At 36.9% G+C, this 19,951-nt stretch overlaps 1 protein-coding gene across 10 annotated transcripts in view; it reads right to left on the reverse strand.

The window, feature by feature from the left end:
- The window catches only part of PTPRD (protein tyrosine phosphatase receptor type D), a gene marked incomplete at its 5' end in the record, with an annotated part of 417,042 nt that overhangs the window by 163,710 nt on the left and 233,381 nt on the right, over positions 1 to 19,951 (reverse strand). For 7 of the 10 annotated variants that reach the window (XM_082656696.1, XM_082656688.1, XM_082656692.1 and 4 more), the window contains 2 exons: positions 15,727 to 15,871; positions 18,726 to 18,859. In XM_082656696.1, the coding sequence (XP_082512822.1) occupies positions 15,727 to 15,871; positions 18,726 to 18,859 (279 nt within the window). Of the gene's footprint in view, positions 1 to 4,249; positions 4,368 to 8,356; positions 8,384 to 10,863; positions 11,058 to 11,992; positions 12,299 to 15,726; positions 15,872 to 18,725; positions 18,860 to 19,951 lie in introns of all 10 variants that reach the window. The other 3 variants (XM_082656687.1, XM_082656690.1, XM_082656689.1) reach the window with 1 other exon arrangement.

A 19,951-nucleotide genomic window follows, 5' to 3' on the forward strand; every position in this document is an offset into this window, starting at 1 on the left:
CCTTTCAGCAGAAAATACATCCTTCAATAAACAAAACCTGGTTGAAACTTTTGGGGAAAAACATAACAATTAGGTCTCCACATTTTCCAGGGACAATATATTTTATTAAAAATATTTATCGAGGGCTTCCCTGGTGGCGCGGTGGTTGGGAGTCCGCCTGCCGACGCAGGGGACATGGGTTCATGCCCCGGTCCGGGAAGATCCCACATGCCGCGGAGCGGCTGGGCCCGTGAGCCATGGCCGCTGAGCCTGTGCGTCCGGAGCCTGTGCTCTGCAACGGGAGAGGCCACAACAGTGAGAGGCCCGCATACCACAAAAAAAAAAAAAAAAAAAAAAAATATATATATATATATTTATCGAAAGTTTTCAAAATTCTGGTTATGAAGAACTGCATCATAGTAAATACACTGTGCACCTTGTTTCTATAAGATGCATGTAAAGGGAGGATAAATAAAACAATTTAAAATTTCCTGCAACCACAAATATAGGTTGGATTGTAATAATATTTGTCAGCCATATATGAGTATGCTTTTATTATCTGGTGTTTCACTTCATAATATTGCTACGGTACAAATTTGGAGAAATTTAACAAACTCGTAAATTATAAGAAAAAAAGATCTCATGGCCTTATGAAAATGTACATCTATTCTTCTGTGATAGTCAAAGCCTAGGTTGCACTAATGCCTTTTGTTTTTGATGCTGGCATGCCCTTTCTTGTTCTGGGATATAAACACTGTGGGCTTGGTACCATGAAATCAAAGCAATGCTCTAGAAGTAAGAGCGTCAGTTCTGATCTACTGGTTCCCACTGCTGTGCCAGAAGCACCTCAGTCTGCTCTCCACTGCCAAGACAGCCACTCCTTTCCCTGGCAGAAGTTTCACTGAGCCTGAAAACTATGAGACAATCGGCCTGGAAGCAACAAGATGCACTAGTGAAGGAGTCAAGAAAGAAATGAAAGCTGAGGCAGCTAGAGGAAGAACTCCCAGCATTGCCTCAGGAGAGGTTAACCACATGAAGGGAACACCTAAAATCTCCCCAAATGTGTGAATAGTAGATGCAGTTTAAATAAGCTAGGGTAAGGGTTTTATGGACAGTTGTGGTATTTCATCCAGGGAGTAACAAGTAGAAAAAAGGGAAAAGGAATGAGGAGAGTTCTACAACACTGCATGAATGGTTAAAGAGAATTCTCCAAAACTGCACGTATTGGCAATGAAACTCACTCCATCTCTGGCTTCCAGAAACTCTATGTATGAAACATTTACCAACTACTCACTTTAACGTAAGGACTTATATAATGGCATGTAGGCATTTGGGTGGGAAAATAAAAGATGGATAATGCAGGGTCCTTGTCCTCTGATCAGTGCATACTCCAGGTGGAGAAATGAAGAGGACCAGTAGATGGTGCTGCATGTGGAGTTGGGTCCAAGGTTCTAATGCCTTAGGGATATTGTGTGGACCACTTTTAAAGGCCATGCAGTGGCAGGGTCAGTGGGTCTGCTTACTCCAGCCTAGGAGCTGGAGGATTGGCAAAAGGAAAGAGTCTTAAATACTTACTCTGGGAGTTGGAGGTCATTTTTAGCAGTGTGTTAGTGAACTTATTGGAAGAAGAAGGCCCAGCTGCACAGTAAATAAGCTAACTCTAACTTATGTCATGACATATAATCTCTTCTCCCTTTTGATTATTCTTATCTCCTTACTGTATTCTTCCTCTTAAAAATCTCTCATGACTTCAGAAATGGTACACATGTGCTGCCCTTTACTTCTTCTTAGTAAGAGCAATCATTGGAGATCAACCAAGGCACTCAGTCCCAATGGCTCTAAACTTAGCTTCAATTTAACTTAGCACCTAAGTAGCAACAATCATAAATGACTGAACCTAAGCCTATTACTTCCAAATTCTCTATGTCATTGTCATCTTTTCTCTCATCCTTAAACATAGCTCCTCAGTACAGTAGTGAAATTCATGTAAAAATATAGAGAAAATTTCAAACCAAATATGCCTAAAACCACAAGATTTCAGGCAGTAGACCAATTATCATGATACAGAGCAATGGGAGTATTAACAAAGAAACTACAAAAATGTCATAATCATTGAAACATAAAAGCCAACATTTTATTCAAAAGCATCCCTCAGGTTACATGAATCCTACATGGATTGCTTAAGTTATGGCCTGTGTTTTTATTTCAAAGATATGATTGTTCACAGATTCTAGAAACAATGTATTATGCAGAAACATATCCTAAAACCAGGAATTTTACTATTAAAATAAAATTTCACGAGAATTCCTGAATTCTCCATGGAAGCTATAACTAAATGCCCTTATAATTGGGGTTATTAGGAGCTCACATCTGTGAGATAAACTCAGTAATTCTTCATAGTTATATAAATACAAGGGATTTTTGTAATACTATATAAAACAAAGCAAATTAATCTGTTCAATAATGACTTTAGAATGGTTTTTTTACTATAGGTTGGCAGCAAAGAAAACTAGAGCTTTTCTCTTAGAAGGATTATATATCTGGATTCTCCTATCTCCCACCCAGGATCAGTAGGGAGGTCTCAAGAAAATAAATGTGCAGACATCTAAATTATAAGCATTTCCTCAATACCCAAGTCTCCATTGATTAAGAAAGATCTGAAATTGTGAATGCAGAATTGTGTATTGCAAAATAATTCTGTATATAAGATCCACAATTCTAAATAATGTTCTGTATGGTGACTAAAAAGTGATGAGCTAATCTTAGTGCCATTAAAATAGGCAATATCATTCCTTGTCCTAGGATTCGCATCCCTTGGCGATAAACCCTCTACTTTTTTGTCCTCATTATAGGACCTCCCCATCTTATGGGCAACAGGAGTTTGATGCTTCATGTAAGACATTTCAGGCTTATTAAGACACAGTTATAAATATGGGTGAAGGAAATGTATTTTCTTCATTTTGGGGTTCAATTTCAGGGGTTTACCCTCGGTTGTCTACATTCCAATAGAGGCTGATTCCATAGCTAGACAGTCAGCATGTCCCCACTGAACATGCACCGTATCTCCTATGCAGGGTACTGAATAAACTTGATACAATGGTATTTTAAAATAAAAGGCCCAGAAGATTTTGCCTTGAAGGAGTTTTGCCATCTGTAATCCTGCTGCTTGAGGCAATTCCAGGTGGCGGGATATAAGCGAGGCAAATCTTATGACATTTAGACAAATTTGGCCGTGAGCACAGCACCCAGGAGGGTCCTCAACCTCACAGCTGTTCCTTGCTTTATGCCTTTACATCGAGGTGTGTTCCTAAAAAGTTGTGCAAGAAGTGATTCAGGAGGAATAAATCAAATCATAGCTTAAATGTTCCACAGGAGATTTCTACATAAAGGGACTGAAGAAGATTCCTTCTGTAATTATCTCTTAATTTATTGGTTTTACAATGTCAGGTCTTCCAACATGCTCTTTTCCTAATGTGGCCAACCAAAGTGAGACTAAATAGCATTAAGAAGCTTTTTTCTTCAGAAAGGAGCAACCTGGTATTAGTCTTTTTGCTTTTCTTCATTCTCTTTTCTGTTTCCGATCTTTGGTGCAATTTGTCCTCTTTAGAATCCCCACAGCAAGGGGTGAGGAGGAGAAAATGACAAAAAAAAACGCCTTTAAGTCATCAACCCAGTTCAAGACGGCAGCTCTTCTAACAAGGTTTGCTGCTGGGGCGAGGGGGTGAAGCTGTCACGTGATTTCCCTCCCTAGATGCTCTGCCTTCCAGACCCTCGTGGGACTTGCTCCTTCATGTATTTCAAGTCTCAGCTCAAATATCCTGCCCCTAAGAGATCTCCCATCACTCTTTCTAAAACAGTCCTTAGGGACTGCCCCATCCTTAATGCCCACACACCTTTATTTTGATAATTTATCACTTCCTGGCATTTTATTATTATAAAACTCATTTATTCACTAGTTAATTATGTTAGTCAGAAAATAAATTTCAGGAGGTCAGTCTTTTTGTTTTGTTGATTGTTCTATCAAAGTACTGGAAATAGTGCCCGATACATGGTAGGTGCTCAAATAATATTTGCTGAATGAGTGATTGAATAATCTGGGTAAAGCATGGTTATTCAGTTATTTTTACCCTCTGAACTATGTATCAAAAATCACTAAAGTTGACCATTGTACATTTTTCCCTCTGACCAAAACCACCTGTACCATTTGGAAAATTACCCTTATTGTTGCGGGGAACGTATTCAAGATACACATATGCACAGATACAGTTACCTGCCCCAGTGGTGGACACCAGCTTGGGTTTGCTGCGAGCTCCATCTCCTTTGGTGGTGTAGGCTGTGACAGTCAGGGAGTAGGAAGTTTCAGGCTGTAGCCCAGAAATAATCATGTCCTGAAATGACACAAGAGAGTAACATTGATTCAGAACGTACACTGCAAACGCCCTGGGGGAGCAATCAAGGCAGCCACCTTCCTTCTGCGCATGCGTAAACATTCCCTGCAGCCATGCCAAGCACCGGACGTTTCATGCCTAGAGCTCACGCTATGGATGACCTGTCTTCATGCCGACACTGAAGTGGGGTCTTCAGCCATCCTAAGAGGCAGCTCTAAGGGGCAGTAGTCAAAACCGCAAAACCTGGAGTCAGACCTCCTGAATTCTTGAATTGAAACACGGCTTTCCTTATTTACTAGTTTGGTGATTCAGGGCAAGTGAGTTTAACCCGTCGGTGCCTCAGTTTCCCATGTGAAAGTTGGAATGTTAGGACCACCTAGGGCTACTAAAAGATGAAATGAGCTATACTGGGTAAACACTTAAAACAACGTGTGGCTTGTAGTGAGCAAGCCATACTCTAGCTGCTGTGATATGCCAGCTGCTCTCCATGTGCCTGCACTGTAGCCTGGCCCTCAGACTGCTGACGGGGCTGATGCCCAACAGTATGTATCATCACCATGTAAATATTTTACCAAATGGCTGACCTGTTGGCCCTCGATAGCCAGAGAGCCAGAGAAGTTTCTTAGGACTCAAATAGTATATTATTGGTTAGTTCTACAGGCTATGGACTAAAATCATTATAAACTAAGGAGAATTTTCTAATGATTTGGAGGCCCGGCCATAAAACCACATTAACAGGACTTGTTCTACTACATCGCGAATAGGTGTTCAGTTAATTCCGACAATGTAGAAAATGTTGAATATCACAAACTATTTATCAAAACTCTTAGTTTTCTCTTAGTAAGGACCCAAAGCTGTGGTGGCTATAAGAGAAGATAATCACAGAACTGTTCCTCTACATTGGAAGTTACACGACTCTTTAGATAGAGCGCTGGCTATCAATTTGTTCTGATATTTTCCTTGCTGCTACATACACGCGCAGCAAAAAAAAAAAAAAAACTTTCAGATTTTTAGCACAGCTATGTTTTCAAATTGAATACAGATAAATTTAAGAAAATATAGAACGTCATTGTCTTTAGCATCTAAAGACAACGCAAGTGAGAGTTTAGTGAATGGATTAGATTGTGTGAAAAACAGTAGGATTTTTCTGTGCAAGGCTGTAATGGGCACCATAGAACTCACTGGTTGACTCTGATCCCAGGAATGACAGCTTTCGACAATATGCTTTTCTCGAACGTGTAGGAATATCACCAGTGTGGAAATTCAACAGTATCAGATACTATCCTGAAGAGCCACTGGAAATACTACGCTGTCAGATGAATAGACTAAATCTGGGAGAGAGATTTTATTTTCAGGAATGGTTTCACTAACATTACAGAGAATATAAAAACCAAGTGAACCACTGGAGAGCGGCATTTAAAATGATGGTACACTGGCGATTCCCAAAATTATGATGGGTGAATGCCAACATTATTGTTTCCAAGGTCCCCCTGATATCACAGAATTACTGATGAAAGCAGGCCAGGCTAGGAGGAAAAAGAAGCGAGGCCTGGTTCTATCACCAAATCGTGCGGCAAGCAATTTATGTACCCTGAGCCTTCTATAAATTTCTCATTCATAAAATTGGGGTTAACCACACACGTCCTTCCTCTCATACAGGTTGTGATAGGATAATGTAAGTAGTGCCACTCAAAAGGTTCGCGCCCTCTGTCATGGTCTAATCTCAGCTGGACACACCTCTCTCTGCCTGGATCACATCACCTCTTGGTTTACATTTTCTTTAAGCTGTGGGCGTACTTGTTTACTCAGTGGTTTCCACACCCTCTGTCTGGGGTAGTGTGACTGATATCAGGGCCACAGCTCCTCACTCTGTTTTTGTTCTCCTAGCCCATCTGCCCCTTCTTGACTTCTTCCTGGCCCTGCTTGTGAAAAGCTGGCATTCCCAGATGTTCTGTCACAGTCACTCATCTGCTGCATTTCTCTCTAGTCCTAAAAAAAAAGAACTGGATCCATCTCTAAAACTTAAAGAATTTTTTCTGCCTATATCCTAAATTCATCTCTAGCCCTGACTTTCCCCCAGGGCTCCAAGGGCATGTATTGAGTTGGCCAAAATGTCTGTTCAGGTTTTTCCGTTAAGATTTTACAGAAAAACCCGAGTGAACTTTTTGGCCAGCCCAATACATTGTAAATATTTGCTGGACGTTTTCCCTTGACTATCAAGTGTTACCTCCACTTCAACTTAACTAAAGCTTAAACGTCATTCCCGGAAGCAGACTCCCCTTCTTACTTCCATATTTTAATAAATGGTGGAGCATCTTCAAAACTTATGAGTCATCTTTGGTCCCTATTTCTTCTTCAAACTCTTAGCTAGTTAGTATGTTTTTGTCCATTCTTCCTTTAAGACATTGATCATAACTGTCCCTTTTTCATTTCTGATGCTCAACTTTTTAAAAATTTTTTATTACTTCACGACTTAGGAAAAGAACTGTTTCCCTGTCTACTGTATTTTTTTTCCCCTCTAATCTATCCATTAAATTATTAATTTTTAAGCTTCAGGTAATGACCCACTTAGTAGGTCATGAAATCAATTTAGCCATTCAAGACCAGTGCTTTTTAAACAAATGAAATATACTTGAATATTAAATTTTGCATATATTTAAAGGTAAGGTATTGTTTTGTAAAACCTTTATTTTAAACATATGCATGAATTGGTCACGGCATATAATGCGTTTCTTACTATGGGTCATTGTTAAAGAAGTTTATAAAACACTGCTACACTGTCAATTTCATGAGGAGTGATAGCTTGACCATCATATTTACCAAGGATCCCTACAAGAGCCCTGTGTTTTGGCAAAAAAAAAATTTACTAAACAAATGAATACCTCCCACCAGCCATTATCTTTTTGCTCCTTTTAATAATTTTTTATACCTCTCCAGGACTGAAGAGTTAAAGACCAGCTCTTTAGCTTGACACTTTAGGTTTTTCTAACATTATATTAAAATTTAATCTCTTAGTAGTATTTAGTTAACTTACTAACTTGAATCCTTCAGTCCTGTCAAATTGCCAAGCTCACTGTCACCTATTATCACACTCTTGACTGACTGCTTCTGCTGTGCTGACCTTTAAAAGTACATTCCTACCTCCAACTCACCAACATACCCAGACAGACACTTTTACTTCTTCAATCCCTACTCATCAGTTAAGTTCTCAAATAAGTTTCAGGACTTCTACCAGCCTGGTCCACTGTCTCTGAACTCACAGCTCTTACTGATATTGCCATTCAAATATTAATTAATGATACATTGCTTGAGGTCATCGCTTTTGTTGTATTTTATGGAACTTTTCTTGAACTTTATAACCTTCCTAGGCACCTGGACTGTAAGCACTTAGAAGGCAGGTGTCACGTCTTGTGTCCTCCACAGTACCTTACACATAGTAAACTCTCAATAAAAAACACAGTCCATTCACTAAAATATTAAAAAAGAAAATTCTTCACTAAGTAAGATACTTTCTGCCTCTAGGCATGACTCATGCAATTTCACTCAAATTTGTATGGGTACAACAGAGAATTGCCATTTCTAGATAGAGTTAATTAGTGCCATATCTAGGTCATGTTATGCACTGAATATGTAACTCTGGAGCAGGATTTATGAGCAGCCCAGAACAAACTTATTTAACATCTCTCGTCTGTGATACCTCCACTTAAAGCATGCCTCCTCTAACTGTGTCACAAGGCAGAGTTAGTAGCAGCCACCAAAACAACACAAACTAATGATATTTCTTATGCAATCAATAGCATCACAGCAATTTCACAAAACAAAAACCAAAATGAAAAGTATACCACATAGTGGAAGTACTTTAAAAAATAATTTGTTAGTTCATGCATCCAAGCAAATTGTGATGACACAGTACAAATAAATGAAAGATGGGTATAAGAAACAACAACCATTTATAATCTGTTTTGAAAAAGCAGCCAAAAATTACTCACATGTTCAGTAGTATCATCAAATTCCCACTGATTGAGATTAAGAACGTTGGGGAGGAGGGAAACAAAATAAAAAGAAATGAAGAGACATTTGTAGCCTGATAAAGGCAATGGTGCCCTCCTTAGATTAAAAAAATAGAAGAAATAAGCAAATGAAGAGGTGTATACAATATAATTCCAAAGAGTATATGTGTGTTATGCTATCACCTTCATTCCTAATTGAGAAGTTAAAAGTAAATATGTTCTATGTTGTTATCATTAAAACTGGCTAATTTTTTTTAATGCATGGTTCATTGGAATGAATCAATAAGGCATAGCAAAAAGCTGATGCACACTACATTGTGACATTTATTCTGATTTCTATCTAGGTTACACAATTCAAGTCACTATTTAGGTTAACATCTTTCATTAATATTGAAAATGTACAGTCTCAGTGAAGTCCTGTAAGATGTAAAAAAAAATTCAATGAATAAAGAGAACATGAAATGAGCAAAAACCAAACAAACCAAAAACCAAAACAACACCACAAAGAAAGTCAGCAAAATAATAAAGAAAAGCCAAAGTAGAAGAGGAGAAAAAAAAAAGATTGAGTTGATATTTAAGCCATTTTGTATCATATAATTTCACTAACTACGATATTCCCAATGACAACAGCAACAGAACTACAGTTCTATAATGTAAGATTATCTATGAACTGAAGAAGGACATCAAAGCATGACGGTCGTATCATTTTATTTCTCATAATTGCAGATGTACCAAATAAAACGTAAGCAGTTAGGGCCTTATTAATTTTATACTATAAGAACTTTCTATTTTATGGGCAGTGCAAAATAAATATTTACAAAAAAGCAAGTCAGTGGTCCTTTTCCAGAGTCTTAAGGGACACTATGAATTTCCAACTAAATTTATAGAAATGGCCTTTAAACCAAAACCATACAACTGGATTTGAGGAAGATAAATTAGTCACTAAGCCAGACCCCTTTAGTTAGAATGTTTCGAAACTGAAGCAAACGTAAGTACCTTTGTGAGTTGATTATATTAAGACTTTGGAGTAAAGACATTGGGGTAAAAAAACAGAGCCCTTTACAGCCCTGTTATCTTCACAGAGAAAAGAAGGCAAAATCTGGCAATCTGGCACAGCAGTTTTCAACTCTGTTCATAATCTTCCCCACTTTCATACAAAGGAAGGAATTTTCAATTGAAATAGCTTCAAATTTTCGCTTCAAATTTTCACTAATCCCATCCATTTCCATGCCCGGCTACCAATTTGCTGGATAAGCAAAGCACTCCCCTATTCCTAATACATCATCGCTATTGGAACAACCGTAGGTAAGCTAGTTCATGGGTTATGTATAATCTCCAGTACGGCGGTTCTTAACTGAAATCTTCCTCTCCCTTTCAGAAATAAATGTATAGGTAGATTTATTATGGTGCTGTCTTTGAATCACTTCTAATTTATTTTTAAAAACTGAAAAAAAAATTAATGTCTGTTTTAAACAACATATTACAAAACCAAATCGTGACTACATGGTTGTAAATCACTGCCTTAGGGTTGGCAGAATTTCTCACATTCTCAACTACTCTTAATAGATTTCTTAATTTGGCTCAGCATAGGGGATCTCATCAATACCCTGAGAAACTCTAATTTTTATCACTGTCATTATCTTCATTTTCTGGGAAATGAAACAATTATTTTCATTAGATATGTAATTTGGCAAAGAAATACTAAATAAAATACTATCTGGATACCTTTCCCTGAATAAGAATGTCTATTCTTCAGTGGCAGAAATCATACATTTAGAAATTAGATCAGCTTAGTTCCAAATACTTTTAGCATAGCAGAAAGTAGATTTATCAGCAAAATTGCTGTTTGAAATTCTTCCCTTTGATTTAATTAAGTCAACCAATTTTTTTGAAGTCAGAAAGGCAAACTCAGATATAGCTGTAGAGCCGTACATCTGTATTTTAAGAAAACAGTTACATGTTTTTAATCAGATGTGTCATTTCAATTCACTTCCTCACTTGAAGTCAACTCTGATTGAGAAGGTAAATATGGATCATGTGTTTTGAAAGCTAAAATTTTGTGAACTTATCTACGAAACAGACTACAGACATAGAGAACACACTTGTAGTTGCCAAGGGGGAGGCGCAGTGGGGGAAGGATAGAGTGGGAGTTTGGGATTAGCAGATGCAAACCATTATACAGAGAATGGATAAACAACAAGGTCCTACTGTATAGCACAGAGAACTATATTCAATATCCTGTCATAAACCATAATAGAAAAGAATATAAAAAGTGGATGTATACATATGTATTACTGAATGACTTCACTGTACAGTAGAAATTAACACAACACTGTAAATCAACTATAATTCAGTTTTTTAAAAAAGCTAGAATTTTGTATAGGAATTTTAACATGCCAAAAAAATTAAAATGGGGTCCATTTTCAGGTACAGACTAAAATAAACGTACCCTGTAAAAATATACATATGCAATTTCAGAGGCTTACCTGTGCATCAGCCAGCATGACATCCTTCAGCATGGGCTGGCCCTTGGGTTCACCATTTTCCATCCTCACATAATGCACCTGGTATCCTCTTATCTGGCCATGCTGTTTATTGGGCACAGGTGAGCGCCATGAGACTTTAACAGATGTTGAGTTGACAGCCTCTACCTCGACTTTGCGAGGAGGACCACTAGGAACTGGAACAACATCATTGGATAAAAGAAAATTATAGGCACTTGTCCCACCCAGTCAGAGCATTTTCTTTACTTAGGTTCAAAAAAAAAAAAAAAGAAAAAAAGAAAAAAAAAAAAGGCAGACCCACTATGTTTCCTTTGTGGAATACAAACATTTTCAACCAAGGAAAATGCTCAACCAATCTGCTCTACCTTTTAAGAAAAGATCAAAAAACATGACCGATGCCAAAAAAAAAAAAAAAAAAAAAAATGGAAGAAAAAAAGAGTATCAGAGAAATAGAAAAACATGTAAAAAATGTACAAAAGCCAAGGAAGATGCTTTGAGGTTCAAAGCATTAAAGCACAAAGAAGTATAGCATTGAAATAATAACAAAAACTGGTTGTTGATTGTTGTGTGTGTGTGTGCGTGTGTGTGTTTTCAAGGTTTCTTTTTAGCCGAATAAAAAAGATTCTTGATTATATGGATTTTCTTCTTTTTTTTTTTTCTCATATCAAAGGTATTCCATACAACAGATGCCAAAAATTGAATGTCGAGCATCAGTGTCTCTGAAATGTGCAAGACAAAAAGGCAACAAGAAGATAAGAAGGCACTTTTGAAAAGTTAACTTCAAAATGTAAAAGAAGTGACTACAAAACCCAAGAAATATGCAGAAGACTTTAGATGGAGGTACAGAGAAGGGCCTGGATTGCAAGGTCATAGGAGCAAACTGTTCTTTTAAAAGGAAGCAAATTACAGTGTTGAGATTTAAAAAGTTAAAAAAAAAAAAAAAATGCCCAGGCTGTAGCAAAGATAGGTCTCCGGCAAAAACCACTGAAGTTACAGCGTTGCTGGGTAAAAAAGATGAGCAGAGAAAAATGCATTACTGTTAGCCTATCAAAAGACAGCAGACCAAGACTGTGGCAGAAGGGTGCAAACTGACGTAGCAGAGGCAACGTACCATCTTCATCGGTTCGAATCAACACGGACAAGCTCTCAGGGCCAGGGCCGACATCTGTGTGGGCTGTCACAGTGATCCGGTACTCAGTCCATTTTTCCAGCTGTTCCAAAAGGTATTTGGTAGTGTCCGAAGGAATTCCCAAAATCTCATGAGGTTTGTCATCTTCTCCATCCACTGCGGTATACTTGATGGAGTATTCAGTAATAATGCCATTCTGTTTTTCCACTGGTGGAGGTTGCCAACTTACCAAAATACTAGTGGAACTTGGGCTGGTGCAACTAATGTCTTGAGGAGGAGCTGACGGCTCTTATTTTGGTAGTGAGTTAAAGGAGGGTTTGAGTGAAAGGACAGGAGTGGTTGGAAAAAAAAAAAATGATAAAACAAAAGAAAAGGCAAAAATAAATAAATGAACAATAGGGCAACAAAACAAAAATAAGGCTTTGAAACTTAAAGTAAATTTTTAAAGATAAATTTATGTACCTTGGCTTAGTAATATGAATAAACCAAAAAATGAATAAATGACCAAAAATAATTGTTAAATAATGGGTGGGGGGAATATGTGAAAATGAAACCTTAAGATAACAGAGCCTAAAATAAAATTACCTACCTGCAATTTAAATTCTTCTTCTAAAACAATCCCTCAGTATTCCCCAGCCCTATTATACAGACTATCGAGCTTCAAAAAAAGCTGCAAACAGTACAAGATTTATTACATGAGAGTCTGATGATGTTTAAGAGATGCCATTTCAAGCTTTCACTACTGCATTCTAAAATGAGGGCAATTCCTACATAGTATTCATTTGTGAAAAGGTTCTTAAGAGTGAAAAGTGGCAATAACTGTTGGATGCCCTTCCACCAATTCCAATTTTTTAAAAAGGGAGATAAATAAAAGCCCAACAAACACAGAAGGGTTCCCTCTGACTATGTGAAAAACGGAGTCTTCTGACCAGTTTTAACGACAAGTGTTAACCTAACATTGATCATAGCCCATATACAGTGAGCATGCAGAACAATAAAGGATGAAAATGAATAGTCCAGGATTTACCTACCCGAGGGTAATGTCAGGCTGGTTGATTCTGACTGTAACTTGTACTTACCCTATGTCAGCTTCCAGCTTTTTTAAAATTATAACTCTTCTTGAGACACCATTGCTAGTGAAGAATTAGATCCCACCAGCAAATTTTGGTAAAATCAATAAAAATCATCTATCCCTTACAAAATGTCAATAACACAGCCATTAAAAAGAACTGTTTAAAAAAAATCCTGAGAACCATCTGGAAAAGATATGACTTATCTTTCATTTTGTACACAGCTCCTTTCATTTTGTACATAATTATTCATATAAAGTAGGATTTACATAAGAGTTAAAAGATAAACTTTCTTCCTGCCCATTCTAAAATAAACTAGTCACCTTCTGAGCAACTATTTTCCATCAAATAAATCAAACATATCATTATTTGAAAAAAAAAGCAATAAAGAGCAATGTGACTGTTATCATAAATTATTTTTAAAGTTAATAATATATATTCCTAAAGAAGAACAAAGAATTGGGATGATATATGTTTGCATATATATATTTTTTTGATATAAGGCAATATATATGGTAGAATGAGTAAATCATTTCTAATTTTTTGTATTTGAACATGTAGTTTGGGTATTTCTTTACACTTTGTGAGCCTTAATATTATGTAGTGTCAGGTGTATCTGATTATTTAGACGATCATCAGTCTTTCTTTCTTTTTTTTTTTTTTTTTTGTGGTACGCGGGCCTCTCACTGTTATGGCCTCTCCCGTTGCGGAGCACAGGCTCGGGATACGCAGGCTCAGCGGCCATGGCTCACGGGCCTAGCCGCTCCGCGGCATGCGGGATCTTCCCGGACCGGGGCACAAACCCGTGTCCCCTGCATCGGCAGGTGGACTCTCAACCACTGCGCCACCAGGGAAGCCCCATCAGTCTTTCTTAATTTACATGTCTTGTGTTCTTCATTACAGGCAATCAAAATGAAAAGATCCTTGTACAGACAAAAAGGAAATCCTCGTAAAACAGCCTTATATATTTGGTATAAGGTTTGCAAAATCACAAGAACATCATTTTTATTGATTCTGCCCAAAGTTTCTTATATTTCAAATTATGAAACTATTTTATATGCATTATCATTCATAATAAATTGAGTTGTTCATGTAACAGCAAAGACATTTGTAACGCTTTTTAAAAAACTGATTTGGTTGTCACTACATTCCTACCTTCAGACCTCCTATTCTGTGAAAGTCTATGTAGCACCACTTGAAACCTTAATAAAATAAAGAGTGGATAAGCTTTTGATGTGTCTATAAAAAGTTCATTCTGTCTCTTTGTATGTAAGTATGTATGTATGAATATATATGTGTGCGTATGCAAAACAGTCAAGTTTGTAAACCATGCAAAATATAATATTAAAGCGTGTCACATTTCTTTTAATTGTCTGATTTTAAGAATTACCTTCTGCAATATTACTTATTAGCCTGCCTGGAATTCAAAGCAGACATACAATACTGCATTGATTTACATGCTTCAGTTTTAAAAAAGGAAATTTTATGGGAATAAGCTATCATCAGTAAGGGACTAAGCAACAGAATCCTAATGCTTTTCACATGAATAATCATGTGTTGAGGAAAAATATGAATTTTATCATCGAAAACCCTGAAAGATTTCAAGTATCTATAGAAAATGAAATGATGGAAGACTTGCTTATATGAAAGGAAATTCATCTTCTAAAAAAATGTAAATTTCATGTTTGCTGATAAATCTAAAAATCAGGTCAATAGAGCATTCTCTTTATAAAATTCAATGTTTCATTTTATACATATCTATGTCACTAGATAAAACGACATAAAAATTTTTAAAATCACATATAAAATGTAAAATATTTTAAAAATCTAAGGAAATAAGCCCATAAAACTGTTCAATTTAAGGTAAATGGTTAATAGACTAATTATAGAAACTTATTAATAAAGAGCAAACAATAGTATTATAAGTCACCAAACTTTCCATCAAAAACAACCTGCCATATAATACTTTATGCAAAACAATCGTCCCTAGACACAATGAACTCCACTGTGATAAACACAACTATGCTTTAGAGTAACAGTTCCCAAAAGAATTTGAACCTGAGGAAACAAAATACAATTTAGGATTGCAAATATACTTGTGATTATTCCATTGTTCCTAAATTTGTACAAATACAGACTTTCTGTGAATGTTCCAAATTTCCACATGAACTACTTGCAAAGTTAACAACAAACTACGAAAAAAATACGTGACATGAAGACTTGGTCATCAGCAAAGTTAAAACCTGTGTGCTTAAAAAAGATAAAAGTTTGGTCTTTTGCTGTCTCTTTAGTTTGCTAAGCTCTCCTCTGATTATTTTGCAGCTTTCTCAATCTGAATTTTGCTTTACAGCTTTATAATTCATTAAATGGGGCCTGATCCAACGCCTTTACCCATTTTTCTCAAGTAGGTTTCCTAACTTCCCTGAATGTCTTTCAATTTTGGAAGTGGGAGAATGGGATCTGTCATTTGGACCCAGTCTGGAAACCAAGGTCATGGCGCTCTACTCCCCCAAATTGGACACTTGCTAGTATAGAGACTACCAACTATTAAATATTAATTAGCAGGTTTGTTGTTGGTGGGGATAAGAGCTGGCAACGCCTCCTAGTGAAGAAAAGGGCAGAAAGTAAGCAAAGAGAGACACCTACTTGACTGCATGGTTCTTGCTGATATTTCAGCTGTGGAAGCACCCAGGCCTTGGGGAGAGCGTGCAGCCAGACGGAAGTAGTACAAGCTGTTTGGTCTCAGCCCTTGCAGTCTATAAGATGTCCCTGGCTCAATGGTAATCCGTTGCTGTGGATAAGTAACAAGGGACCTTGGTCATCTTCGTTAAGATTTGTGCATATATATATATATATTTGTGTGTGTGTGTGTGTGTGTGTGTGTGTGTGTGTGTGTGTGTGTGTGTGTGTGTGTGTGTGGTATGCGGGCCTCCCACTGCCGCGGCCTCTCCCGTTGCAGGAGCACAGACTCCGGACGCGCAGGCCCAGCGGCCATGGCTCACGGGCCCAGTCGCTCCGTGGCATGTGGGATCCTTCCGGACCGGGGCACAAACCTGCGTCCCCTGCACTGGCAGGTGGACTCTCAATCACTGCGCCACCAGGGAAGCCCAGTGCATATATTTTTATCACACTGCCCAGAACATCAGATTTCTGTAATCAGGGTTATAATGTCATCAAAATATCACAAACATAATCAACAGTGAGTATCAAGGACTCTACTAGGGGAAGTACGTAATGAAGATACCAGTTTAAAAGGCAAGTTTCTACAACAAATAAGACAACTGTTAAAAAGGAAGTCAGGGATCTACCAAACGATGACACAGTTTTCCAAATGCATCAGATAAGAGGGAGTGAGAGGCCCACCACCCATGAATGCATTCAACCTTTAAGTCATGTCTGTTGCGGTGACACTGCCCACAATGGAAACTGACCCCCGCCCCTGACAATGGCCTATGCCTAACATTCCATTTGAAGAGATGTCTAGCTCATCTCCCGTGACCATCTGCAACGTAAATAGGGGCAAAGAAAATATGGCCGGAAGTAACAATGGAAACCGGCATACAGTTCACGTGAGGTTGTTATGAAAGAGATCTGGAATTGCCAAGGCCTGAGGGAATAAAAATCGGATGTCAGTTACTGAAGAAAGATGGATAATGTATATAAAACTATACTGTTACCCTAGGTTGATTTCAAATCAATTTTAACACTTCCTTTCTTTGTGAATATGGAACCTACAGCTAGAAAAAAGAAATCACAAACTCTTCTATAACTGTTAACATCATAAAGGGCTTTTGAAATAAGGTTTTTTTACTTGAATATGGTAACTTATTTTTATGCTTGAAATCTGCCTTTGCATTTTAGCAAAGATATAGCTATCTATGGGTAGTCAATCTCAGATTGAACATGAGCCTGTAGTAAACCTTAAAATGCATGCTATTATGTAGTCTAGTAATGGCATCAATAATCTTATAAGGCTTTTTATCGAATAGCATTTGCTGTTCACACAAACAGAAGTCAGTCAAGGGCAGTTCAGATATAAAACTAGAGAAAACACCCCTAGGGTGTTCTGGCTTGCAAATACAAAATTTTCAGAAATTTCAGATTTACCAAATAACAAGAAAAAAAGGAATTTCCTAAATAAACAATTGTAAAGCAGAGTAGGTATGCCAATAGTCAAGTATCCATAGTGTTTCCAAAGGACTGGCACTCTCTTTAACTGTTTTTATTTTATTTGTTTTTTAGTTGGGTAATGGTAAGTATTTAAAATAATTTAATGCTAATTTATGTCTTATTACAAACACCAACAGCTGTAACACGAGTACTTTACGTTATATATCAGCACTTCAGTTCTAGAACTTTTTGAGTGATTAATTTGTATCAGCTTTGTTAGCTAAATCTAAAAGCATTGCTTTTAGAACCTGGTCTTTGGAGATTCTGCTCACTTCAAAGAGATGTAATAAAATAGAAGTTTACAGTAGCATATTAATGTATTATAGCGTTCAAAATGATGAGCCACAAGTTAATTGGTAACAGTTCATTTAGTATGTGAGTGTTTAAGAAAGGTATTCTTTTTTTAGAACTTAGGGGCTGTTTTGCTTTGTGAAGATATTTTTAAGATAAAGGATGCTAAGAGGTACAACAAAATGGCTTGGTGGATTGAGTTTTCACATAGAGTTTTACCAACTTTTTTGTCCTAATGTTCCCCTTAATGGGTTTTACGATAACAAAAGAAACATATTTATTACTATCCCTTTCTGAAAATATTAGATGTATCTTAATACTGATTTATATAATCTATTCAAAGTATACCCAAGGGCCGGTATATCCTAATGGTTAAGAACATAGATTCTGGAAATTGTCTAGATTCAAATTCCAGCTCTACCATTCAGTAGTATGAGGCTCTGGGCAAATTATTTAATCATTTAATTTTTTCCGTGTCTCCATTTTGTTATAATATGTGAAAGAGATTAATAATAGAGGCTGACTCAAAGCACTACTGTAAGGATTGACAATATGTGTGAAACCGTTATTATAGTGCCTGTTAATGTATGTGTTAGTTATTTTGATTTTTATTTCTCTTTTCAGTAACTATTAACAATTTCTAGCCTTCCACAGTCTGTTATTTTATTTGTGTAACATAAACTATATATATATATATATATGTATGTATTTTCACATTCATATCAAACAATCACTGGCATACAAACAAACATTTGCTATGGGGCATCTTTCTCTGAAACCAGTTTAGACAAATTCATCTACCCAAAGCCTTGGAGCTCACTTAGTCATGTGTTAACAGTGACTTAAGCATTTTAATGCAGAAAACAAAGAAAGGAAATCCCCAAATCTCAAGGGGTATATTCTTTTACAAGCAGATACTTCCATAAGTAACTTAGAAACCAGAATTATAAAAAGAAATTTCCAATACAGACAATAGCTGTTTTTTGTTTCTTTTGTCCTAACCCCAGCAAGTCTCCAAATACTCTTTCTGTTTTTTTGGTCAAGCTTCTCTTTTGATGAATAAATCTTTTCCACCAAGGTCCTCTGTAGATATCTGACCTTTTAACAGAACTTGGGCAATTACACAAAATGAGAGCAGCGCTTGGGTGTAGAGAATGACGACAAGGCGAAAAGCACAGTCCTACCTCTTTTCCATGCTCCCCATCTTTGTAGACCAGTTCATAGCTGGCGATGGTGTCTGAACGTGGAGGCGTCCAAGAGAGCAAAATACTTGTTTCCGATTCAGGTTCTGCCTTGAAGTTTAGTGGCTGCCCTGGCACTAAAATCAGGGAGGCAAAGGAGTGAGCTCACCATCACCAGAAATATTCAGAAGTTCTTTCATTAACTGTTTAAAATTTTCACTCAGTGTCTGCACGTATTAGCTTAATGGAGAGCTAGGTGCCTTACATTGTCCAAGTTAGCCTGTCAATATAAAGCCCAGTTTTCCTCCTTTAAGGGACAAGAACAATGTTATAAATACTGTGCTTGTCCCTGAGTGGTTTAATATATATGCAAGATGTGGAATTAGCAAATGTAGAATATATCAGTCTCTGAATTCAACTTTAAGAATAATATTTACTTTATAATATCATTGTAAGTAATAAATGTGATGATTTATATAAAGCACTTGGGATAAATATTGCCTAAATCACACCAATTGTTAAATACATAAAAGCTATTGTTCTTTTACAACTGAGTGGGAACTTATTCTCTAACGCTACAGTTTACTTTTAAAATTATTTCCAATTAGGTTTATAAAATCCCACCTCTACTCCATTAACAAAACCTACAGGCAAGCAGAATCATTAGTATTTTTTTCTTACCAACCCACGTTTTAAAAAGATGTAAAAAAAAAAAAAGAGAGAGAGAATTTAAAAAACTAACAATTCTTTCTAATCTCTAATGACTTTAATATGAGTTAATACACTAGACACAATATAAATTTAATATTGTCCCTAGTGAGATGGAGCTAAATTACTATACAAGTTGAAAAATGTATAGAATACACTTATTATCACAAATATAGGAACTTAACAGAGGTCATCTATAATTCTCGTATTAGTCATGTAATCCATGCAATAGACAATTTGGAAAAGCTATATATCATATGTAATCAAGAATGGGACATCAATCCAGTTGAAAGCATCTTACCCAAATGTTGAATTACAATAAATTTTACTAACCCCAACCTCCTAGTTAGCAACTAATCCCACGAGGTCCTCTATCCATTATACACAAGGCTAATGCACTTCAGGGCATCAGTAGCACAGCTACTCTTACTTACATTGTTCTCAGCCAATGCCTACTCTAATTGGTTGGTGCCCATGCCTTAGCGGCCATTAAATATTTTGATCATTACCCCGGATATTGC

This window comes from Grampus griseus (genome assembly GCF_964374135.1).
Source record: "Grampus griseus genome assembly, chromosome: 6".
NCBI classification, from domain to species: Eukaryota; Metazoa; Chordata; class Mammalia; order Artiodactyla; family Delphinidae; genus Grampus; species Grampus griseus.